At 38.2% G+C, this 26,865-nt stretch overlaps 1 protein-coding gene across 2 annotated transcripts; it reads right to left on the bottom strand.

The window, feature by feature from the left end:
• Nucleotides 1–24,017: 24,017 nt before the first annotated feature.
• LOC104115744 (uncharacterized) lies at nucleotides 24,018–25,793 on the bottom strand. 2 transcript variants are annotated; one of them, XM_033661187.2, is made up of 5 exons: nucleotides 25,447–25,793; nucleotides 24,902–25,017; nucleotides 24,711–24,788; nucleotides 24,444–24,620; nucleotides 24,018–24,286 (listed from the first exon to the last, which is right to left on the bottom strand). In XM_033661187.2, exons 1-4 carry the CDS (start codon nucleotides 25,457–25,459, stop codon nucleotides 24,462–24,464), a joined length of 366 nt encoding a protein of 121 aa, XP_033517078.1. In that variant the 5' UTR covers nucleotides 25,460–25,793; the 3' UTR covers nucleotides 24,018–24,286; nucleotides 24,444–24,461. The 2 variants fall into 2 exon arrangements, with proteins under 2 accessions (XP_033517078.1, XP_070035950.1); XM_070179849.1 differs by lacking the exon at nucleotides 25,447–25,793 and having other exon boundaries at nucleotides 24,902–25,390.
• Between the last annotated feature and the right edge of the window lie 1,072 nt (nucleotides 25,794–26,865).

A 26,865-nucleotide genomic window follows, 5' to 3' on the forward strand; every position in this document is an offset into this window, starting at 1 on the left:
AACCCCAGTTATTACAGTTACGCAAAAACCAGTCTTACTTGAAAATTTGAAATAACATAACAAAATCATATTTTTCTTCTTTTACTATTCTGGGTCAAAAATTTATTTGGTTTTTATTTATTTGAGATGTAATTATAAATGAGAAACTCTAAAAACTTTAATACCTTAATATTTTTTCCTAAAATATTCTGCATTTTACGAGTACAATAAAAAATAAAACACAAATTATTGGGCTCGTGATAGCACGGGCCAATTGCATCTAGTTAAGCCTTAGAGGCACAAAGCATTGAGCAAATTGTTTGTCAATTAGCTGCTATAACTAGTTGCTCTTCTCTTTTATGTACTGAAAGTAAGCCTTGAGGTAGCTCAGTACTCAATTTTAGTTGCTGTGGTTGTAAATGCACATCCTTCTAATGTTATTCATTGGACACAATATAATGAGGAGCTGCCATATCTTTCACATCTATTTAGTTTTACTGTTTTAATCTAATCTTTATGAGAATTATGGTCAAAACACTCAAAAAGTTACCTTAAGGTCAATTGGAAGATCAAAATACCCTTCCCAGGAGCTAATAGCTTTCAAGAAATTCCAAAACCAAGAACACAGATGCTATGGTATATCTCTGCAAATCTAGAGAAATTGATGGAAGTAGGGCCAAATTATTCTGCCAAAACTTTAAATTGAAAGGAATAGAGTGTTTAATATTTCCAAGTGCTGTTGAAGATGTTACAGGGGAATATTCTTGTACAAACCCAATGGAATAAATTTGAAATCTGAAGAAAGAAATCTCAACAAATTAAATACTTAAATTTTTTGCTGCATAAACAAACAAATGGATAAATGATCGAGAAGAGTGCTTGCCTTGGTTTTTTAATTTCTTGTTGAGAAAAGTTGTTAGCTTCAGGGAAGGGTATTGTAAGAGGAAGAAGAAATAAATGGAGTTGAGTTGTTAATTATTAAATTTGAGTTCAACAATATGGTTGGTCGGATTTACACATGAATTTAGTAATTTAATTCACATTGGATTACACCTGGACTATTCACACATTGCACGTTATTAATAGGGAAGCCTATGACACGTCATGTAAGCAGTTTCTTACTAGCTGTTATTTCTAGTTCGGTTTTTGAGCTAATCGCTTATGTGAAAATTTAATTGTTCATGATTTATTGACATACATAGTTTGCAGTGAGATCTTTAAGGATGTTATTACTGTATTCATTTTTTTTATTTTGAACTTAAGGTATTATATGAGAGGCTACTTTTATTTTATTTTATTTTATATAAACGAGTCACGATGTTACTGTCACTTTTGAAGAGAGTACATTTGAGGAGGGTATATCCATTCCTTCTTTACAGGATGTGAGAATTGTGTATGAAGTTTGCGACAACTTCAACTAACACTACTTCAATAAAGCAAAACAACAAAAGTGAGGCAATAAAGTTGTTACTTCACAAGGAGACTCATATATTAGCCCGCTTGGTTTTTCCCTCTTGACTCGAAAGGTAGGCATCTGCCGTCTGTCAGCATTGAGAAGACCTCTAACTTGATAGGGTAGAGAGTCAAAGTTAGTGTATATACACGCCTCTTCATATATGTGGCATAAAGCAGCCAGTTTATCCGCAACTTTATTTGCTTCTCTGAAGCAATGTCGGGTGACAATATCATGGCTATCCATCAGCATTTTAAGTTCTTTAATCTTTTCAGCAATTCTCCACGGTGTAGCCCAAGTTCCAGAGATGCAATTATGAATGAGGAGGGAGTCTGTCTCGCCAATGATTGGGGGGGGGGGGGGAGGTTCCCTTTTTTTATGCACCAATTGATGCCAAACAATATCGCACATGCTTCTGCCCAGTTGCTAGTGCCCTGCCCCAGTGGAACTGCATAGGCCATAATGAATTTTCCATTGTTGTTTCTAACCACTCCTCCGGCCCCACATTTTCCTCTAATACATGAGTTGATCCACTTAACGATGATGAAAGAGGTTTCATTTAGTGATATGTTGTAAAAGTTACACATATATGGCCAATGTTCCCCAACTTTAATGTTCTTGAATTTAGATTTAACCTTCTGGATAATGTTGAAGGAAATTAGTAAGATAGATCTTGAAAAAGAAGGCCTCTCCATCCCATACTTTGAGTTACACCTGGATCTCCATAATTCCCATAAAATGAAGGAAAGAAGGATTTTCAACATATAATTAGTAGTTAAGTTCCTAGTCTTCTGGTTCCAGCAATTAAGAAGAAGAGTTCTCATGCTCACATTGTTATACTTAATCCCAATAGAACCAATAAAATATTTCCATATTTCTGGGCATACTGGCCATCACAAAAGAGATGTTCGATTGTTTCATTTCTGTTGCTTAGGGTAGGGCCTATGCAACATGAGCAAATAGAAGGAAAGTCTTTGTCCTGCTCCCCAAGTTAAGAAAGATATTTTGAAAGGAATGTCCCTATGCCAAACTCTTGAGTCAAATTGATGAACTTGTCTTTTACGTTTGAGTAGGTTCCAAACTGTAGAGATAGAGAATTTACCAGAATTGGAGCATGTCCAGTGAAGGGTATCATCAGTGCCATCATCATGAATTATGTATGATTGGGATACCTGAAGCTTTATCGGATCAGGAGGTTGAACTTGGAAGTAAGACCTGTTTCACTGACTATCATTATAAATCTCCTTGATCATGATGTTTTGTTGAATTAAGTCATCCTAAATCATCTTGTATAGGGGGCCAAAGGGTGACCAGTTATCATACCAAAAATTGATATTCCCTTTACCAACATTTCACAAAATATTCTGATACACTTTGTCTTTTAAGTCACAATTGGATTTCCAACTATGGGATCGACCAGTAGATCAAGGGATTGTTATAGGGCGAGAGTTATAGTAGTATTTGCTCTCATAAATAAGGATCACAGAGAATTAGTGGTTCTTAATTTCCACTATTGTTTGGTAGTGAAATCCAAGCAAGTATCTTCTACCCTTCTAAAGTTTGCTCCCCCTTCTTCATATGAAAAACAGAGATTGTGCCAAGATACCCAATGGTGCTTTCCCCCTTCCTCTACTCCAGATCAGAAGAATCTATTAATATACTTCTCAATCATGGATATAGTACCTTTTGGGAGAATGGACAACAACCAATGTGTGAATGTTAAGAGCAAGAAGGACATGTCTTATAAGAGAAGTTGTTCCTCTAAAAGTTAAGAATTTCAAATGCCACCCTCTGATTCTGTTGATCACCTTGTTTACCATATCAGAATAAAAGGATAATTTCCTCCTTCCTGTATGAAGGGGACACCCTAGATACTTCATAAGAAAATGATCATATCTCATTCCCAAGATTCTTCAAACCCTTGTAATGGTGCTTTGGGTTGTGCCAGGGGATATAGTGAAGCAACATTTGCTTTTATCTATCAACTGAACAGAGACCTTATCATATTGAGCTAAGGTCTTCAGAGTAAGTTGAAGAGAGTAACTCATACTGCTGCAAAAAATAATAGTGTCATCAGCAAAAGATATGTGGTTGATATTAGGCCCCCATCCATTCATATAAAATCCTCTATATCTACTGTTAGAATCAAGATTGTTAAGCATTTGAGAGAGAAGTTCAGCAGTTAAAATAAAACGAGAGAGGGGGGGAGAGGATCTCCCTACCTGAGACCTCTTTCAGATTTAAAGAAACCCTGACTGCTACCATTAACATGAAGAGAATACATGTTATTAGAGATAAATTTTATATAAGATCAATCCATTCTTCTGCGAATCCAAGTTGCCTAAGCATAAAACACAAAAAAGGCCATGAAACTCTGTCATAAGCCTTGGTCATGTCTAGTTTGATAACCACATTGTCTCCTTTCCTTGGTTTTTCAATGTCATTGATGATTTCTTGTGCCAGCGGGATGTTTTCAGTAATGGCTCTGCCTTTAATAAAACCACTTTGATTTTGAGTGACAATTCTAGGAAGAATTCTATATAGCCTAGAATTAATCACCCTGGCAATGATTTTGATAGAGACATTACATAAACTGAAAGGTCTAATGTCACAGAAACTCTATAGTGCTTCAACTTTTGGGATAATTACTATACATGTATGCGAAAAAAATTTAGGAAGAGTGGCTCCATGGGAAAAGGATACTACTGCTCTATGGAGGTCTTCTGCAATAATTCTCCAGCATATTTGGTAAGACCTACCAGTCAAGCCATCAGGACCAGGAGAGTTATCTTGATCAATAGAAAGAACAAAATTTTTAACTTCTTTGAGGATAAGGATAGTAGTTAATGCAGTATTATCTTCATCTAACACTATTTTGTTAACGCCATTCAATACCATGTTGTCCTCCTAAACTTCTTCAATAGCGAACAAGTGCTCAAACTATTTGAGGGCAGCATCAGCAACATCTTTTGTACCTTCCACCAAGTTACCCTCAATATCTTTGATTTTCTGAATCATTAGTCTCTTTCTCTTGTTCTTAATGACACCATGAAAGAAAGTTGTGTTAGCATCTCCTTCTTCTAACCATTTGACTCTAGCCTTCTGCCTCAAGATACTATCTTGGAGTTTTAAGAACCTGGTGAATTCAGCTCTGGCTTTAGAGAGGTTCATTCTATTTTCTTGGTTTTGTTGGTTAAGGAAGCTTCTTTCAGACTTCTAATAAGGATCTTTAAGTTCTTAGGTTCTTCATAAATATCTCCAAAGGCTTCCCTCGACCATTGGCTAAGGGTCTTGCGGGTGTTTTTTATTTTCTGATGAAGGATGTAAAGAGGATTTCCAGCTACCTCAATATCCCAAGCCTGTTGAACCATCTGCAAACAATTATCATGCTCACTCCACATATTCAAAAATTTGAAGTATTTAATATAATCAGTATTATTGACTTTGTAAGTGATGAGAAGAGGTGCATGATCAGAACAAGATCTAGACAAATGAGTCACAGAGGTTCCCCCAAATTGGTCGAACCAATCTGAGTTGTATACAAGTCTTTCAAGCCTCTTCCAGATGGTGTTAGGAGGATCTCTATTATCACTCCATGTAAATAAGGAGCCAAGAAAACATGCATATTGAAGATCACAGTTAGTTAAACAAGAAATAAATTCAAAGCTTTCCTCCAGCCTGTAGGGCCTTCCTCCAATCTTTTCTTCAGCGGAAGTGATGACATTAAAGTTACCAACAACTCCCCGAGGGCCAGTAATTCTGTTGGATATGGTTCTCAACTCATTCCAAATAACATTCCTTAATTGTTCATCACATTTAGCATAAACAACAGATATATAAAAAGGAACAGGGCTTTGTGATTGAATTATGTGAACCAAGACATATTTCTCCTTATCTTACACTATATCAAGAGTACAGTCAGAAGATCAGAAAATTCAAATCTTATTAGAGAAGTTGTGAAAGCGGGATTGATATCCCTGCTTCCTTTTGAATTTTTTAAGTTTTTTAGCCCCCACAATAGGCTCCTGAATAAACATGTAGGGGATTTTATGCTCACTTTTAATGATACTGAGTCTTTCAGAAGCCCCTTGGGATCCTATCCCCATAATATTCCATGAAAGTATGCGAATCATTGGAAATATTAGGGGTTAGGTTTTGTCTACAACCTTTATTGTTCGTAGCCACCATAGGTGGGGGAGCAAATTTCTCATCAGAGGTTTTGAAATCATTTATGGGAGATAGATTATTGTAGTAAAAAATATTTTGTTGGAACTGTGTGGCAGTATTGGCCACATATTCCATACTCAAAGGATCTCTAGTCCTTCTGATAAGCTCATCATCAGACTTAGAAGAGTCATAATCTTCGGATGAGTTATCCATAGCAATATCTTCCATACAGTCTTTGTAAGCAGTATCATCAAAAAAAGATTTTTCTTCCAACCTGTCAAATGTATCGTTTAGGATGTTGTTCTCAATATCTGGGGCTGGTTCAATTTTACCATTGTATTCTTAATCAAAAACACTATCTCCTCTTCCTGTTCATATTCTCGGTATGAGCATTGACTTCAAACCAAATAGTGGAGCAATTTGCTGGTAGCTATGTTGATGCAATTATTCTTCATTTTCTAAGGAGACCTCGGTGGAATAAAGGCTTTGGAAGTGAATATTTTGGATTTTCTCAGACACAATCTGCTCTTTTCTTTCTTGAACTTGTAGTAGTGAAAGATCCATTTCCATATCCTCTTATTTTGCTTCTGGGAAGACAATTTTCTTGTCCTGCTTTGATTTACTAGCATTGGTCTTGATCTTTTGAAAGTTGTTTTTTTTCTTCCTTTGTTTAGCCTCCAGTTATTTATCAAATTGAGTATGTTTTGTTTCTATATGGTTGATCTTGTTGCCCTTATATTGAATATTGTACTTGTTGTCAGGCCTCACTACATCCATGCTTTCCACCTGGTCCTTGGAATTGTGAGTTACTATAACAATAGTGTTAGTAGTAATTGTTTTAGGAGTTTGTGCTCCTCCCTTTTCAACATCAATATTTTTGGTTTTGAGGTTTCTAGACTGGATTGCCGTATCATTGGCATTTTTTGTGTTGGCATTGCTGTAGCTATTGCCTTTGCCCTTTTTATTTTACATAATTTGCCAACCTTCATCAATGGATATTTCTCTCATTTCTATTTCATTTGTCTGCTCGTGGCTTCTATTGATCTCATCTCCTCTTGGCAGGATCCTGTTTGGTATGATAGTAGTAGCACTACTTTTCTGGTTTGGTCCTTGAGATTTCCTCTGGTCCTTGTGTTTCCCACTAAATGCTGGATCTTTGTTGTGTGTGTTATTATTGTGCAATAATACTATGCTCCTCTCATCGTTTCTCAATTCTGGATGTAAAATTATACACGAACTATCATAATGACCTTGCATCTTGCAATGACAATAGTAAGAGGAGGGATTCATATTCCACCTTTTGAGTGAACATCTCAAGATTGCCTTCCCCATTCCTGATCTCAACATTTACTTCTGTAAGGAGAGGTTTAGTAAGATCAATTTAATACGAACCTTTGCAGTAGTAGGTCTAGATTTAGATATACTAGCCTTATCCATAGTGAGCGGTATACCAATAGGCTCAACAATGCGGCAAATGGTTTCCCATTCGTAGTAATGCCATGGAAGGTCTGGAAGGGTAATCCAAACAGGAGCATGTGTAGATTCTCCTTCTGGTTTGAATTTCGTGGTCCATTTTCGAGCGTCATCACAATATTTGATCATATCATAATGAATTTCCTAGAACTGACATTCACATGATCTTCCAGATTGTCAAAATCAATAAACACATGTTTCATGTCATAAGCCCAAATTTTGATGGTTCCCTTTCCTAGGAATATATTAGCAAATTCACATTGAATAATATCTATCGATGGTCAAATTCGAAGAAACTTACCCACAATTGTCCATTTGCAAGTTTGTGCTAAAATATCATTCTCTTCCTTTGTAAAAATGACAATGGGTTTACCATTGATAACTTCATAGGGTATAGGAAGAAGCTTAACCCGATTCCTTTCAGTGATTGATGGTCGATTCCATAGTGCCCCTTTGTATGAGGTTTGAGCAGCACCTCTAGTTGAGGTAAAAGCAGTACCTCCAGTTAGTTCAACTCATGAAATTTGTCTATTGAAGTTTTGGGCTGACAGAGAAGGGAAATCTAAAGAGGAGTTTACAGAATGTTACTAAGAGAGATCGGAAACCAGATGGAGAACTTAACGGTAACATATAGGTGAAACAGTAAGATTAGTCTTTGAAAGAAGGTGCTTACAGAATGTTACTAGGACTATGAGATGTTACTTATTTTAGAGCTAAGACACACTATGGCAAGCTTCAATAATTATTGCCCTACAACGTTGTGCTAGACTTTCGACATTGGTTTTCTCCTAACACCTCATCAGATCATTATAGCCATTAATGATGAACACGTGTTGATTTGAGTATTGGCCAACGGAAAAAAGTATATCCCAAATTTTAATTTTATGGATTTAAGCTACACTTTTAACTATTGAACTCATCACCAGTTTTGAGTTCCGGGTTCATAATTTAATATCTTTAGCAATTCCGATAGAGTTACACAGATAAGTCTAAGTTAAATCTAAAAATTATGAGTTCAAATGAACCCACAACCACATTAGGATCCGCTTAGATCTCACTAGGCCAGAGTATAAAAAGTTGTTAAGTTCTTTATGGTTTTTTGGCTCATTTTGACGGCTCAAATTCTTTCCTATGGTTTATGTTTCTTGAGTTGTTTACAGTTAACTATAGGAACTGTCACAACAGTGGTTGGTTTTGTTTATTGGACAAAGCACAAGCAGCGAAACCCCACCAACGGCCAACAATATAAGAAGATGGATAACCTTATTCCCCAAATTTCAACTTTATCTTCGTGTTTTGTGTTATTCTCCTGCAAGTTACTCCAACGAAGGGCCTACAATATAGGAAAATGGAACCTTTGGAGTGTGGACAACAATAATACGGGCGTATAACATTGTATAAACGAAAAATTAAGAATGATCTAATTTTGATACCATGTTAACGAGGAGTCCATTACTCAAATAGTCACTCAATTGTCTAAATTGCCTATTAAAGACATATTTTTTTTGTAACAAACAAGTCATCTAACGATGCCTACAGTTACTCGTAGGTCAATGTATGATCAAGTTTTTGTTTTAGTGATGACAACATGTCGATTTCATTTTCATACTTTTAGGATTCTCTCTAGATATCATCATCTATACTACCCAGCAATGTTATACATGTTTGACCCAAAAACTGATTTTGAGATTAAATAATTGAATTTATATTTTTAAGGGCCACTAGCAATTTGTTTGGTCTGATACAGTCATAGGTAATGAATAACAATAAATGAGAAATAGTAAAATAGATTAAGAAAAAATAATAATATGCCGGATAAAACTTTTCTTTATTCTAGTTCCGAGCGGTCTCTGCTCACAGGTATGACCGAATTATAGAGCTTAATCGGAGAAAGGAACTAGCATAAGATGATATTTCTATTACAGGAAATTTTTTTCTTTATTTTTATAATTTTATGATTCCCTCCTTCTGAGTGTAGGATCCACTTTTATAGCGATGAGAAGAGAATTGTCCTTCCGAGTTTTGCACCAGCATGTCAGTGGGTTAGGTAGTAGGGAGAGGGATCCTCGATAGTAGCTTCCATTTCGTAAATATCCACGATCTAAGGATAAGGTTGAGTAAATCTCCGAACTTATTTGACTACACCTTCAAATACTTGACCCTTCGATGACCATAACCTCTGAATTCGGCAACATATCCCGTCACTCGATCTCTAGGTCTCAATTGTCACAAGGAATTTTCGATAAGGACGCTTGGAGAGGGTAATTTTTACCCATATAGTCAGTCCCCCTACTTGTCGGGCGATTCAATAATGAATGCTCGATAAGCGACAGTCTTTCTCTCTTGGTAGGAATCGATTTTGTAAAGGATTCTTTCTTTGCAAGAAAGATTTTCATCGAAATCCAATATTTAGGATTAATAAGGCTCATATGCAGTCTGTTATTAACACGCAAAGCCGTTTCTCATTGGACTCTTCACCTATTTTAGTTTATAGGCAATGACTACTTATAATAGGGCGCATTTCCCGATATTGGCAAATATAGAAGCAGAATTTTTTAGCCTATATATATTGGATTGTGGGTCTTTCTATTAACTCAAAATCTTTTCACTGATCCTCTTATCTGTTTTTTCTTACTTCCGTTACTTTCTAATCAACTCTTCCTTCGTTTATCTCACTGTTTGTAATTCATATGGATACCCAGGGCTTCGGCTTCTCTTTAATGGACGACCAATCTTCTACACCTTTGGCCAGTGGTGCTCTTTCACCTCCACCAGGAAATGTCCTCTCTTCTAAATTCCTCACTTCTGCGGGGGCTTCACTTGCTGGTCCTTCTAATAAAAAAGCTCCCAAATCTCACAAAAGAAGAAAGAGGAAGCAGACTTCTGAGCCTACAGTATGGGAGGTTCTTCCAAAAAGCTAGGATTACAAGGGAGTGATTGAAGCGCAGAACAAGGTGGTAGGACAGTGTGAGAGTTCACATGTTGATAACATAGATTCCCTTGTTTGTGAGGAACATGTTCCCCGGATGCTTCGTGATTGTCAATGGGGTGATCATGTCGTCGTTCACGTTCCTCGGGCGACCGAAAGGATTTTCAATTTTAGACTAGGTTCCTTCTTTGTCTACACTTATCTGTTCACCCTTGTGTTTGAACTCTTGATAGATCCTGTAATTTTTGACTTTTGTCGCCATTTCAATGCGTGCTTGGGCCAAGTTGGGCCAAACTTATGGAGGCTCATGGTGTACTTCTATTTCCTAGTAAATATAGCCGACATCCCATTCTTTCCTTTGTACCTTCTACATCTATTTTCTCCTAAACCGCTCAAGGGAAGTATTATTTTTTTGGCTAGTTGAGGTATTCAGACCCTCATGGACATCGAGGATAACTACGATAGGGGTGGTTTGACCGTTTTGTTGCAGTCCCCACTCATGAGTTAGTCAAGTCCAAGGACGGGTTTACTTCGGAGAGATGGAGTAAAAGACGTAAGTATAGTTTCCATTACCAGCATTCTTTATTTTCCTTTCCCCCTCTCCTTGTCTTACATTGCTCTGATCTGTCTTTTTTATTTTGCAGCCGCGTTGGTGTACCCAGAAGGTATTCCGAACATTGAAGAGTGGTTAGAAAAGATTTTGGCATCCTCTCTGATAATAGAGAGGTCATGGAGATTCATATCTCAGGACTTAGGGTAGCGAGACAAGGATCATGATAAGCATTTGTTCCAACTATATTTCAATCGTTCGAGTTTCCTATCTTGAAGGTCGCTCTGCAAGTGTTGATAAGGCTTCTCGTTTTTTTTTTATTCTTCTCGGGAAAGGGTCAGGTAGATTTCTTCCTGAAAAGAAAAGAGGACCCCCTCCCCCATTTTAATATTGGCAGGTCCCCCTAAAAAAGAACAAGGTCAAATTTCATGATAGGACCTGACGGCGTTCGGGGTTTTCCTAGAGTTATTCCCCGATACGAGCACCCTCTATATAGCATCCCCATTGAATCGGAGCATGAGGGATCGGAGTCCCCTAGATCTAAATTAGCAGAACAGGCTCTAAGGGGCCAAAGTTTGGAGTCACTTGCTTTGGAGTCAGCAAGAGGCGAACCCTCTCACTTTAATCGGGGAAAATGGCTAGTTATGGATGAGCCCTCTAAGAGACCTTCCCGTCTTCATCCGCTGCATCATTCTGCTCCGCTTCCTCCTAACCAGCCTTTCGACGAGCACCTGTATTCGCCCGATTTTGATTAATGTGTCCCTGAGGGTCAACCTTCTAAATCGTTCGGGAGAGGGAAGGCATAGTTGGAAGGATTGATAGGCCCCTTGGAGAGGGGGGAATTGTCTGCCCAATCTGGAACCATGCTAGATGATGGCATACTGTACTGTACCTGTCAGGTAATATTTTTGATTTCTATTTCTTTGTTGTTTCTATTTTCTTTACTTGTAAGGCTATGTTGTTTTTGCATATGTAAATTTGGTTTCGACCTGAATAAAAAAGAAGTTCGTTTTCTATGAAAGATCCATAGAATGATTAAGACAACACACTAAAGATCGGGAAGCTCGTTGTGAAGCACTATGAAGAAACGCTTTCGGAAAATAAAACCTATGAGCTATTGGCCCTCCTGAGCAAGGACGATGTAGAGGAGTGGTAGAAGGAGGCTATAAAGTTGGGAGCCTCATTAGTTGAGAAGGAAGCGTGGATAAACCAATTTATCGAAGAGAATGTCACTCTCTCCTATGACTTGGTTTGGGCCAAGCAGCGTGCGTCGTACCTCGAGGAAAGCCTTGGTTCATGGAAGGACTCCGCCAATACCCAACAGAGAGAGGTGGCCAGGCTACAAGAAGAGAGGGATGACGTGGCCCGAGAAATTTACCAGTTGAAACTACAATCGGAGTTGGCGCAAAATGTCATTTTCCTTAAGTCCAAATTACCCACTTTGAAGGACGTTCATGCGAGGGTTCCTAATATAGAAGATGAGATAAGGAAGACAAGGTAAGTCAAGGAGGAAGCTGAATTTGATCTCAATGTGGCATCTTTCGAAGGGGGATTCCTAGGGGATGAGGGATTTGCTGGCCCTTCGGATGTAGGCAGTAAAGGACTTTCGAGTTCGCGCCCTAGCCGTTTGTCCCCTTAAGACGAGTCTCGTGATCCGAGTTCCCCAGTTGGCGACCGTTGAGGGCATAGTTCAGCATACATGAGATTTAGGGCGTTGTCCAGTTAATCAAGTTGTGTTCTCTTTTTTCGCTATTTGTTTCTTGCCATGTGAGGTTGTACCTCAGTCTTGTATAAAACCTTGATTTAATGAAACATAATTTTGCCTTTAATCTTTTTGTAACAAATTATGATTTCGAACTACAATAATCATGTCTCTCTGAGCCTCAGAGAGTTTCACCATAGTCCTCGAGAAGGCATATGCACGGGGCGACACGTGGTGCTCATTCGACGCCAACTCTGCACAACTACCTAGAGTATGTGTTCGGTGTTTGCAAGTTTCAATTCAGGTTTATTGTTTATAGGGAAAGATAACTTGAAAAGGTGCGCCATTCTATCAAGCATCCTTTCAATTACTTTGACGTTTTACATCACACTTATTTAATACGATTGACACATGGTCATGTCCAATCGTGATCGTCTTTTCGGGATGTATAAAAGTAGGAGGAGGGCTCATTGCTCGTCCTCTCATCCTTTCCTAGCCTTTAGTTTGGAAATATATTCTAAATCTCGATCGTCTTTCTCTTTAACAACTCAAATACCTTTTCCATAAAGTCAAGTCTAATTTTTGCCTAATGGAACGGGAGGAAGTTTCACCATGCTGGCATAGCAAAGACAGTGGTGTGAGCCACCCCTTCTCCGCTGAAAATGAGGAGGACCATCAAAAGGTGGATTTATCCTCCCAACTAGAGAGGAAAATTTCTAACATCGTACCCAGACAGCCAAAAAAAGACAATGACTTTAATGTTAAGGAAAAGTCGACGGGGGATCGAAATGCTCCAGTTTTTTGCTACCCCCTCCCTTATCACCAACGAAATCATTCCTCATGTTCGAAAAGATTTCGGGTGAGAGGACTGGATGGACTTTGTCCTCGATCATCCTTACGGGGGTGAAAGGTTGACCAGCCATCGTCCTGGATACTCATTTATAACCGCGGTCCCTTTTTCATGAGATTTTCCCCTCCCATTGATAACGTGGTAGCCGAAATGTGCATTCAGTATAACTTGTTCTTGGCATAAATTGGCCCTCAGATCTGGAGGCTCATTATATGTCTCAGCCACCTGGCCAAAAAGGCAAGTGTACTTTCAATTTATTAGCACCTGCTTCATCTATATTCTCTCAAGATCTATCGAGGGGGAGTAATTAACATGACGCAGCGGGGTTCAAAGGCCCTCATTTCAGACTGCGGGGACGACTTTAATCGTCGGTGGTTCGAAAGGTACTTGTTCGTTTCGACCAAGTTTCATTATACGAATGACAAAGTTCGGTTTCTAGAGAAATGGAACAATAATCGTAAGTGCGAGAATCACCTTGTTTTATTTTGGCTTGAATCATCGCTGACCTTTATTTCTCTTCTTTTTGGGCTTTGCAGCTGTCGCGGTGCCTCTTGAAAAGGTGCGCGACACCAAGGCTTGGGTGTCCAAGATCCTACAGGTTTCAAACCACTACTCGAGGACTTGAAAATCTATCGGTGCCGCGCTAGGCGGTATCCGAGCGTTGTACCACGGTAACCATCTTCTTTTCCTATCACGTTTTTCTCTAGGTTGAAACTATTACTTTTCTCTTCTTGCTAATTCATATTATAATCTTGCACGGGTGGGACTCAAGAAGAGAGTTCCTTTTCAACTACTGGTCCAGTAGGTCTTCCATCAGTGGCTGATGGCACCAACTTCTCTGAGAGCTACTTCCTGAAGTGTCGGGAGGAGACGATGCCAGCCCTTATTCAGTGCTCTCCCTCCCCATCATCCCGCAAAGGATGCGATTCTCCAAGAGAAGAACGACTCGCCCTAGGTTTGAGCAAGAAAGGCCGACCCCAGCCGAGCACATTACTGTTGAAGCTGACAAAGAAGCCCCTCATCCCATGGCCTTAAAGCCCAAGGAGGCAGCGGATTTGATCCCAAAAAAGTGGCTAATAATAGGGCACCCCGGCCAAATTGAGGTAGAGAGTATTGTCGCATCTCCCCGGAGTCCGGGGAGCCCACCTTCTCATGTAAAGAAAGCTACGAATGAGAGGGAACCCTCAGGGGATGCTTCTAAGATGCCGGTTCAGGCTTCGGTCATATCATCATGCCCCACTATTAATAATTATAAGGTCATCAGTCTTTCCTTACCCGGTGGTGCCGATGTTTTCACGAATCCCTGGCCCATGACTCTATGAACTCTGCGGCATAAGTAACACAGATAATCCATGAAGTCTCCAAGGTAAACTATCTTATGGACCTTTTTCTTTTTGTACTCGCATTATTGGAGTTTGTTTTCTCATTCTTCTTTCCTTCTTCATTCTTTCAAAGAAGCTTGTTGCCTCTCCTCTTTAGACCTCAAGAAGGTTTGGTTTGGCATGGCCATAGTTAAGGAGATCGTGAGGTTCGATAAACTGCTGAAGGTTGAAAACGAGAAGCTCCATAAGGAGGTCGAGGAGCTCAAGGCTGAGAAGGAGGCCTTCTAGACATGGACGGAGGACACAAAAAGGAGTGTTGATCAAAGGATATAAGAATTATTGGAAAGCGAGGCTTCCCTCCGAGTTAAGCGATCTAGGGCTTCCAAATAAATTTAGGTCCTCTAAGGGGTGCTGGCTTAGAAGACGAACATGGAACTGCGGCTGAGGGATGATTGCTCTCTATTAGAGGGCAATGTTTGGGGCATGCAGTTTGAATAGGAAGTAGCTGAGGAGAGGGCCTTAGCTAACAACCGAGACTAGGAGGCTGCTAAAGAGGCCTTGATGAGGATAATCGTTGATTGGTCCTGGGCAGTCGCGGAGACTCGCCTTAACTCCCTCCATGAGGCGCACATTGGAGAGTTGGATATTACTCTTGTGCTTTCTCAACTTGAAGCCAATGCGAGGGAGATGCGGGTACTGCTTGGCCTTCTTTCTCATGACAGGCAGGGGTTAAGTACCGATTTGGACGAGGAGGGCCTTGATGACATAGACGAGGGGATGAGGTTGACCATAATTCTTTAATCCCTCCAGCAGCCAATGATGACCCGAATACCCCTTCTACGTCAACTTCTCAAGCCCCCGGTCTTAGCCCGAGCTCGTAGTTTTTTGTTGTTTTTAATATATTTCCCGGTTTCAGACCCTTTTTTGTGAAATGGAGTATGCTCATAGGCACATGTCTTTTCTTGTAGATTTGACTATGCCTATTTCCTTTCCGTTAAATTCTTAAATGTTTATTTGGTTTCGTAGGTCTCTTGGAGTTATTGCTTAGGGAGAATCCATTGTTAATTGTGACTTCGCAATGATGGCTGCTATATTACGCTTTTTTGGGGAGCTTCTCGGAAACATAAGTAGAAGAAATAAATAAAATTTTATTTATTCTAGCAAAATAATTATTTCAAATACGTTTGTCGCATTTGGTGAATTTTCAACAATATGTTCAAAGGGGCGCCTTTCTTTTGAGGCAACTTACGTTTATAGGATCCTACTTTTGGGGTCTTTGGCCATCTGGTAGCGACACACCTTTAAGGATTTTTGGGCTTTGGGGGCCATGGGCCTTCCCTTTTGTCCTGAGGCCTTCCGGCTGCCTTTTTCCCGACCTTTCGAGGTTATTTTTGTCTTGAATGCTTTTGTACGAATCCTGTACATGGTGCCATTTTTTCACACCCCAATCTTGGAAGGTGCGACCGACACACGACGCTCGAAGTTCTGTGCGAATCGACGCCCATACTTAGACCTTATAACATAGAGTCTGGGCCAATGAGGCCTCCAAGTAAATATTTAAATGAACACATAACTTGTTGTGGAAAAGACCTTGTCATTAATATAGTTACACATACATATAGACATATGTTTCCATCAGAGATACCACATTCTCTTACACATACTAATCACTAGTCTAGTCTACAAGCCTTTAAGAGTGTCAAAACAGAATACATGTACACAACTTGGTCGGGACAGGGCTCCACCGTACCCAAAATAACTAGAGCATACACTTTGATACCTATTGACTTTTGAACAGCTTTTCTGAACTAGTAGAGTGCGACAACCAATATCTGGAACAAACACCCTACTGGGAAGGGACGTCACCAGGTCTATATATACCTGTGGGCATGAACATAGCGCCCAAAGAAAAGGGCATCAGTACGAAAGATGTATTGTGTATGTAAAAAGGATAGTGTGAGTAAATCAAAGACATAACATAAGAGATAGAAATGCACAAAATTAACCTAGATACCGTAGACAAGCCACCAAGGCGTACATTGCTATAACCATGAATTATCGCATAGATGTATGCAAACTTTTGTAAAATCAAGCCACACTTTTGGGCTATGCATTAATTACAATACACACACACACACACACACACACACACACACATATATATATATATATATATAAAATCTTTGGGTTATGTCATCACGTTTTACTTCATACCCAGCCTCGTAGAGGACTCGATCGTACCCCGCCTCAGAAGGTCTCGGTTGTACCCGGTCTTAGCAGAACATGACCTAATCGGCCTCAAGAGAACTCAGTAGCCTCACATCACACATCACTCCATACCCGGCCACAGGAGGTCTCGACCGTATACGACCTCAATAGGACTCGATGTAGTTGGCCTCAAGAGGACTCGGTAACCTCACATCACACATCATCGTACTCGGCCACACAATGTCTCGGTAATATCTCATATCATGGCTCATCATACACAACTCATCAGTGGTTGCACAATAGGTGTCGTACCCGGCTGACTATAGTGTGACTCAATAAAGTAAAATAGATACATATATATAAGTGCAATGCAAGGTTAGTATCAAGGAAATATCAAGATTAAATTCAGCAGGATTCATAATATATTTTTCGAGCTCAAGGTACTATCTGAGGACACCTCAAACTTGAAGGAATGCCACCGGTAAGAACAATGCACAAGAAGGGAAAGAACACTATTGAGGAGACCTTAAAACTAACCAATCTCACAACATAGAAATCCTTGAAGGAAAGAGAGACGCTTATACCAAGTCATGCCAAGAAAGAAAGATGTCCTATATACCTTGTTGAAGAACTAGCTACACTTCTATGATGATTAATTCTGCCTCCAACAAATTTTCAAAATCAATACGACAAGATGATAGACTTTACAATGATGATTAAAGCTCCTCCACCCTAATCCTTCTAGATTCACCTTCGATTTAGCCTTAAACCGTTTGGGAAATTCTAAAGGGGGTTTGAGAGTATTGGGGATAAACTAAATTGGGTAATATATTTTAGAATGAGAGGGAGAAGATATCCACTGGCTTTTTATACTATACTAAGCCTAGGAAATTCCGCCGCTTCTACATGCAAAATAGGTCACCCCCACCCCAGTTGCAGCACCCGGTGGGACAACTACCATAATCTGGTCACATGCAGTCTCCCCTTCTACTCGATAGCGTGCCCCCATATAGTTGGTCATACTTAAACCTCATAAATCTTTCAACTTCATATGTGGGGGAATAGTGTGGGGTATAACATCATCCCCCTCTTTGAAACATTCCTTCTCGAATGTTAAATCATAGTCACTCCTTGCAAACTTCTTTAGTCCTTTTGGGTTGTGCCCGCCATGGTAGTATCATTGTTGCCTCCCGTAGTGTGGAATAAATGGTGGTACTTGGATTTCATGTCTTCTTGAACTTCCCATGTCATTTTTTCTTTATTATTATTCCTCCAAAATACTTTAACTGAAGCTACCTCATTGGTTCGCAACTTACGCACTTGACAATCCAGGATAGCCACCAAAATTTCTTCATATGATAAGTCCTCCGTAACTTGAATATCTTCAATAGGGGTAGTACGGGATGGATCACTTAAGCACTTCAGAAGTATTGACACATGGAATACCGGACGCACTGCTTCCAATTCCGGGGGCAGGTCAAGCTTACAAGATACTTGACCGACTCTTTGAAGGATTTGATACGGTCTGATATACCAGGGACGGAGTTTGCCCTTCTTACTGAACCTCATTATTCCTTTCATAAGATACACCCTTATGAATACCCAGTCTTCCACAGTAAACTCCAAATCTCGTAGTCGATTTTCTGAGTAAGATTTTTTCCTTCTTTGAGCGGTCAATAGTTGATTTTGAACTGTTTTCACCCTTTCTATAGCATGTTGCACCAAATCAGGACACAATAACTTTGTTTCATTAACTTCAAACCAGCTGATAGGAGATCTGCACTTCAGTCCATACAGTGCTTCATATATGGTCATCCGAATACTAGCATGGTAGTTGTTGTTGTATGCAAATTCGATGAGCGGTAGATGATCTTCCAAAACTTCCATTGAAGTCTAACATACAAAGTCGTAACATATCCTCGAGCGTCTAAATGGTGTGTTCGACTTGACTGTCTGTTTGTGGATGGAAAGCCATGCTAAAGTTGATCCTGATGCCCAATCCTTTCTGAAATGATCTCCAGAATTTAGCCGTAAACTGGGCACCTCTGTCTGATATGATGGAAATCGGAACCTTATGGAGTCGAACTATCTCCTTAATATATAGCTTAGCATAATCTTCAGCTGAGAAGGTAGTCTTAACTGGTAGGAGATGAGCTAACTTGGTGATTTGATCCACGATGACCCATATGGAATCAAATCTTTGGCATGATCGTGGTAATCCGGTAACAAAATCCATGTTGATCACCTCCCATTTCTAGGTCGGAACTTTCATCTTCTGAGGCAATCCTCTTGGTTTCTGGCATTCAACCTTAACTTGTTGGAAATTTGTACACTGAGCGACATATTCAGCAATGTTCCTCTTCATGTCGTTCTACCAGTATATAATTGTCGAAGATCGTGATACATCTTGGTTGACTCCGAATGAACAGAATATCGGGACTGATGAATCTCTGCCATGATCTGCTCTCGGAGTCCTCCGACATCGGGCACACATAACCGGTCCTAGTATCTAAGGACTCCGTCCTCGGATAGCTCGAACAATTGCTTCTTTTGAAAGGGAATGCCTTCTCTTATCTTCATCAAGGCTGGATCATCAAATTGTCGTGCCTTTACTTCGGCTACTAGCGAGGATTCGGCAGCATTTCGAAGTATGGCTCCTCCGCTACCGGTATCTAGTAATCGTACACTTAAGTTAGCCAACCGGTACAAGTCTTTAGTCATCTCCAACTAATGCATTTCCACATGCCATAGATTGTCCATAGATTTTCGACTTAATGCATTAGCTACAACGTTGGCCTTCCCAGAGTGGTACAAAATATCAACATCGTAATCCTTTAACAATTCAAGTCATCTCTGTTGCCTCAGAATTAATTCTTTTTGCTTGAATATATGCTGTAAGCTCTTGTGATCAGTGAATATGTTAATATGAACTCCACACAGATAGCGACGCCATATTTTCAAGGCAAATATAACAGATGCTAGCTCCAAGTCATGCATTGGGTAATTCTACTCGTGTTTCCTTAGTTGACTCGAAGCGTAAGCAATAACTTTCACATGTTGCATTAGAACACTGGCCAGGCCCATAACAATATATAACATACCCCTTGGGTCCTTCTGCAAGAGATAAGACTAGCGTTGAGGTAGCCTTTCCTTTAATTCTTCGAAGCTCTTCTCACATCTATTTATTTTTACATCTATATCTATACTATATTAAAAGCACAATGACCCTTAGCGAAATATCGTTCACCCTTTTTACCCTTTAAAATAGATTTTACATTGGACAAAATTGTAAATTAATTTTCTAATATTTAGGATATTAAAATCAACTAAAATTTGGCTATTAAATCTTCTGTGTCTTAATTATTTTTATAGATTCTTAATATTTAGAAATTTAAAATCAGATTTACCTTACATAAATTCTTTCCTAATTGAAGTAGGTAACATATGTATAACTGGTACTAAAATTAGAAAAATTTTAAGGCTAAACGTTAGCTTTTACTTGTCAAGAAGAAGACATGTAAAAAAGGATTCTTTGAGCATAAAATTTTCATCACAAAATAACTATAATTCTTTAATGTTATTTTTCTTATATTTATTCCATAATATCTTGAGATTAACTGAAATTTTATTTATTAAGTTCTTCGTCTTTGTAAGTCCTTATATTTAGAATTTTAATATTAATTAAAATTTAACCTTCTGTAAATTATGTTCTTATTTGAAGAGTGTATAATAGTCATATAAAGCCCCTTCATGCTAACTTTGAACTTTATATATGCACTGTAATAGATTTTTATATTATATTCGAACCCCTTCCTTCACTAGCTTGCTTTAGTATCCTTTTTGAGTGTTTTTCTGATTTTTATTGCACTTTTATTTTGTATTCATTCGATATTCGCAAATTGTTAGTTGCACACTGACATATTTTAAATACTATCATATTCAGTACTATATAGGTTTTCAAGGGTTAAGTGTTCTTGTTCAAACTAAAAAGAAAGCACGATAACTTAGTAAAATTGAAATTATGACATTATAAAATTGGAATAAGTTCTAAGTTGAATTATTGACTAATGATTGAGGATTTTTATGAGATAATTTCTTTTTTGACTGAATTAGTTATATACTATCAATATTCATGATCATGCTCAGGAACTTATGTTTTTATTTTATAACCCAAGCATAATTTTTTAAATAAATTAGTACTCATCGAAATGAGATACATACGCATTGCGCGTACTTTGAGACTAGTATAAACAAATCTACAAGAGGTCTTTGTAGGACTATTTTCTTCTATTCAAATTGTAAAGGATTATGTTGAACCATTTTCTCCGAGCTAAGTTATTTCGTCGACTTATTTGATAATTTAAGAACTGTACAACACATGTAAATACGAGCATATGCTGATATGATACTTAAGCTACTAGTTGTTTGGTAAGATTAGCTTATTCACTAAAAGCCTTTTTTGGGGGCTTTTGCATGTATATCCAGTTTTGGGGTCACAATTGAATCTATACTCACTTTGCAAAGAAATTTGCAAGACTACTCACTTTACGATCAACTTCAAACTTATCGGGTCTTAAATTAAAAAAAAATTAGTCTGAAGTAAAAAAATTACACTTTAGATGTACTTAAAGCCAAATAGGTTTGAAGCGTAACCAATGATTTCATGCACTTAAGGCCAATAAGTGTGAAGTGAAAAATTGCACTTCAGTTGCACTTAAGGCCAAAAGGTCTGAAAGTGCAACAAACGTTTTCCTACACTTAAGGTCAATAAGTGTGAAGTGAAAAATTGCACTTCAGATGCACTTAAGGCCAAAAGGCCTGAAGTGCAACAAACATTTTCTTACACTTAAGGCCAATAAGTCTGAAGTGAAAAATTGCGCTTTAGATGCACTTAAGTCCAAATAGGTCTGAAGTGCAATCAATGGTTTCATACACTTAAGGCCAAATGGTATGAAGTGCAACAAACGTTTTCTTACACTTAAGGCTAATAAGTTTGAAGTGAAAAATTGCACTTCAGATGCACTTAAGGCCAAAAGTTCTGTAAGTGAACTAACGTTTTGATGCACTTAAGGCCAAATAGGCCTGAAGTGCAAATTGCCCAGAAACAGAAATTTGTTCTTCGAATTTTAACAATCCAATATACGATTTAATACATAAATCTACTCCAAATGAGCACAAATTTGAAACATAACCTCCAAATATCATCAAGAACAAACCCCAATCATCAATTTATCAAAACAACAATAAATCTAACGAACCCATTTTGCAATTAAGAAAAAAAAAAAGAAATCCTAAACAATAGTTAAAAATAAAACGCCACAATAACTCACCATTGTAAAATATCATAAACTACCTTAAAATATGTTCACAAATACCATATAAAATCACTCTTATCCGAAGGGCTGAAGTTGTTTAAATATTGAGTACAAGTTAAAAAAAAAGTGGGTACAAGTTAAATGGGGGTGACTAAATAGGGCGCCACTGCAATTTTTACCTTTTTTTGCAAGAAAGATAGCCCACGCCTTCCACTACTGTTGCTAGTTAAGAATGAACATTTGTCCTCTTACTACGGTGGTGTTCTTTTATTCCACCGATTACCTAGTACCTCCCAAAGAATATAAGCTCATAAAACGTAAGATCGCAAACGGAAAGGAATTTGCATTACGAGATTCCGATAGAATTTTAAAAATAAGCGGGTAGGGTAGGCTTGGAGTAGCTTATTAGCTTTTTAACGCCATTTTTAGGACGAAGAAGATTCCCGAATATTGGCAGTGGAGTTTGATGATTCCGTTGTACAAAAACAAAGGTGATATCCAGAACTATAATAACTATCGGTGTATCAAGTTGTTGAGTCACATTATGAAAGTTTGGGAGAGGGTGGTGGAGAGGAGAGTGAGGACAGGTGTATCTATCTCTAGAACCAGTTCGGATTTATACCGGAATGGTCAACTACAGAAGTCATTCACCTTGTGAGACAATTGGTGGAGCATTATAAGGAGAGAAAAAAGGACTTGTACATGGTGTTTATTGACTTTGAGAAGGCTTATGACAAAGTCCCGAGGGATGTGCTATGGAGATGTTTGGAGGTTAGTGGAGTCCCGGTAGCGTACATTAGGGTGATTAAGAACATGTACAAAGGTGCTAAGACTCCGGTGAGAACTGAGAGAGGAGACTCGAAACATTTCCCTGTGGAGATGGGGTTGCATCAAGGATCGGCCCGTAGCCTATTTTTGTTTGCCCTAGTGTTGGATGTGCTGACATGTTACATACAAGTGAGGGTGCCATGGTTTATGTTATTTGTTGATGACATAGTACTGATTGACGAGATGCGAGGGGGCATTAACGCTAGGTTGGAAGTTTGGAGACAAATGCTGGAGTCTAAAGGTTTCATGTTGAGTAGGTCGAAAATTGAATATTTGGAGTGCAAGTTCAGTGATGAGAGGCATGAAGAAGAAGTGGAAGTGAAGAATGATACTCAAGTCATTCCCAAAAGAGATAGTTTCAAGTATATTGGGTCTATAATCCAAGGCAACAAGGAGATTGACGAGGATGTTACGCACTGCATTGGAGTGGGGTGGAGAAGACGAAGGCTAGCTTCTGGGATTTATGCGATAAAAATATGCCGCCTAGATGTAAGGGAAAATTCTACAGGGTGGTGATTAGACCGGTTATGTTGTATGGAGCTGAGTATTGGCCCGTCAAGAAATCTCATGTCTAGAAGATAAAAGTAGTTGAAATGAGGATGTTGAGATGGATGTGTGGACATACCAGGAATAACAAGATTAGGAATGAAGTTATTAGGGACAAGGTGGGAGTGGCATCTATGGAAGACAAGTTGCGGGAATCGAGGTTGCGATGGTTTGGGCATGTGAAGAGGAGAGACATAGATGCCCCGGTCAGAAAGTGTGAGAGGTTGACCATGGCGGGCTTGAGGAAGGGCAGGGGTAGGCCTAAGAGGTATTGGGGAGAGGTGAATAGGCAGGACATATCATTGCTTCACCTAACCAAGGACATGACTAGTAATAGATAGGTGTGGAGGTCAAGGATTAAGGTGGTGGGTTGACAGGTAGTTGTGAGTTTCTCCTAGGTTTACCAGTTGTATTAGTACTATTCTTGTATTCTTTTATTCATAGTTCTTTATTCCTTATTATGTTACGATCGCTTCCATTACCTTATTGTATTACTGTTGTTATTGCTTGTTGCTTTATTTTTATCGTTCCTTAAACCGAAAATCTATCGAAAATAGGCTCTCCCTTTATAGGGTAGGGATAAGACTGCGTACATACTACCCTCGCCAGACCCCACGTATGAAATTAAGCTGGGTTTGTTGTTGTTGTATCACAGCATCTACTATTGAGGACTGAAATAATTTAGGCTCTCAAAGGGCTTAATTCGAGTACATAAATAACACAGCAACTAAATATAGCAGCTAAGTGACAAAAGGCTTAAAATTAGAAGTACATGAACATGAAAAAGGAAATTGTAACTGTTAATACATACTAGCTATCAGAACCATTCATCTCCTCTCTTAGTTTCCTTTTAAAAAGTTTCTTCAGTCATCGGTTTACTTCTTCAAGCCTCGCGTTAATGGCCTTGACCCATTGTTATTTTTCTCCGTCAACTGCCTCCGACTGAACTCCTTCGATACTTTGCCTGCCGCAATTACAAGATTCAAACAAGACGCATTAAACATCACCGACAATAATAGTAAAATATTAACAGATGACCTAAATGTTTTTATCACTGTTAATAGGACTATGTCGAAAATTGAGGATTTGGACTATGGATACACAGGGCAGCAGAATTCTACCACTAGCATCGTCAGTTCTTAATCGAGTTTTTTATTTTCTTCCACGAGTTTTTGCTTCGTTTCTTTGAAGACTTCTTGCTCTTTCCTCCAGCGTTCTTGCTTTAAATATTCCAAAAGTTCTTTATCTCGTCGCTCCCGACTTCTACTCCCTTGATAGACAATCGCAGTACCTACCATCTAAACATGGGAAAAATTAGCACTAATAAATAACTAGCAACTTCGCCCTGATCAAATAGAGCATGACAGAAAATTTATGTGACAGAATACCGTAAAACAAACAAAAGCTTCGGCAGCATACTGTATAGCTTTCTCATTAGGAAGAGGGGTATTAGCGAAGTGGAATCTCTGAATTCCAGAAAAAAAGGAGATGTCAAAGGATTAGTAATAATAGCCTTGTCAAATTGGAAATTATTTAAACACTTTGAAGAGATTGTATTCAGCATAATTAATTAACTTACCTGACCCGTTTTGACAATAATTTCTTCGAATTTTGGATTCATGTCTGCACCTTTTCGCAGGCAAAAAACTAAAGGCTTTGATATAATCTCCACCGCATCATCAATACAAATTAAGACTGACATGATGATGAAAATTAAAAATGAGCGCAAAGCTTTGAACATTACATTCGTTTTTTTTTTTTTTTTTTTTTTTTACTGTGAACAAGGGAAAAAAATAGTAGTTCAATTATCGGGATGTAAACCATGATCAAAGCCATCCTAGACTAGAATAAAGCACTATCACTACCACGCCCGGCCATTAAACCCTAGGATTATCACATTATAATTAGATAAAAAAGGATTTACCCTTTTGCATAACCTTAAAAATCATGTAATTAGAACTCCAAAGGGCTAGAATTCAGAAACCATAGATTTTAAATCCAAGAACCGCATCAGCGACTAGACATTACAATCACATGAGCATCACAAAACATCTTGCCTCAAATAAAATAAAAGTTATAAGCTTTAACCTCATGAGATCAAATTAGAGCACCAAAAATACGTACCTTTTCTAAACATTTTGATGGTTGTCAAGACTTCTTCCAGAGATTGAATAACCTAGGAAACTTGTGAAAAAACCAAAAATAAATCTACAACTTTCAATCTCAGATCATAGCTATGTACTGTATATATAAGAATATAGCCAAACCCTTTCCCCTTTCTCTAGAAAACCAACTTATAGTTTCTGCTTTTCCTTTCCTTTATCATTTTAAAAGAATAATCATAGCCCTAGACTTTTGAATATAGCCAAACCCTTTCCCCATATTTTGTGAAATAAATTATTGGAAAGAAAAACTAATAGTCAGTGAAATACACTGAGAAAAAAATGTAGTATCTTTTGAATCGAAGGACAAAAAGTTTTTAATTAAAGTGGCAGAATCATAATTTACCTAATCCTAACTCCTAAGTATTAGTTCATGATAAAATAATAAATAAATAAATAAATTAGTTGTGATATCCAAAATTATAGAAAACAACCGTTCTTACTGTTACAAAATAAAAAATAAACAAATACTAACAAGGAAGCAATATTCTCAAAATTTAGAGTTACATGTAAATTAAAGCTCATTAATTTAAAAGGTAAATAATTTAGGAAAAGCAAATTTTACTTGAATTTAAAGTCCTAAAAATTAGGACTTTTTATAAACTTCAAATATAAAAAGATTTAATAATAATAAAGTTATAGTATTTTTTAAAATTCTAAATATTAGGAGAATAATTAAATGACTTTTTTGTTTAGTATGAACTCTATTTTTAAAGAGTAAAAAAGGCGAACGACATTTCGCTAAGGGTCTTCGTACTTTTAATATAGTATAAATATAGATATAGATTTAATTTTTGGCAACAAGAAAAACTCAATAGCATTTCTTGCAAAAAGTAAAAAACCGATCGTAGGCTCAGAAGCCTGCTTCCCCTTTTTGCTTTTGTGAGATTTGGAAGATTTTTTATGAGAAGGACCAACAAATGAAGCCCCCGCAGAAGCGATAAATTCATAAGAGGGAACATTTCTTGGTGGAGGTGAAAGAGCATCACTAACCAAAGGTGTAGAAAATTGGTCGTCCATTGAAGAGAAGCCGAAGCATTGGGGATCCATGTGAATTACAAGCAGTGAGATAAAAGAAGGAAGAGCTGATTAGAAAGTAAGGGAAGCAAGAAAACCAGAGAAGAGGATCATCGAAAAGATTTCGAGTTAATAGAAAGACTCACAGCTCAATATATAGAGGCAAAAAATGTCACGCCCAAACTCGGGGAGCGCGACCGGCGCTCAACCTCAACCGAGTGAACCTGACCGAGAAAGACTGTTAGATTTCCTTCTACCCAAACTCATCCATGAATAAAGAGGAGATGTACTCCATTAGTCCAACATTGAAAAGATTTCATTAGCAACTCCCATTTCATTTCCATTAGCAGCTTTATTTATAATT

Source organism: Nicotiana tomentosiformis, chromosome 7 (genome assembly GCF_000390325.3).
Source record: "Nicotiana tomentosiformis chromosome 7, ASM39032v3, whole genome shotgun sequence".
In the NCBI taxonomy this organism is placed as follows: domain Eukaryota; kingdom Viridiplantae; phylum Streptophyta; class Magnoliopsida; order Solanales; family Solanaceae; genus Nicotiana; species Nicotiana tomentosiformis.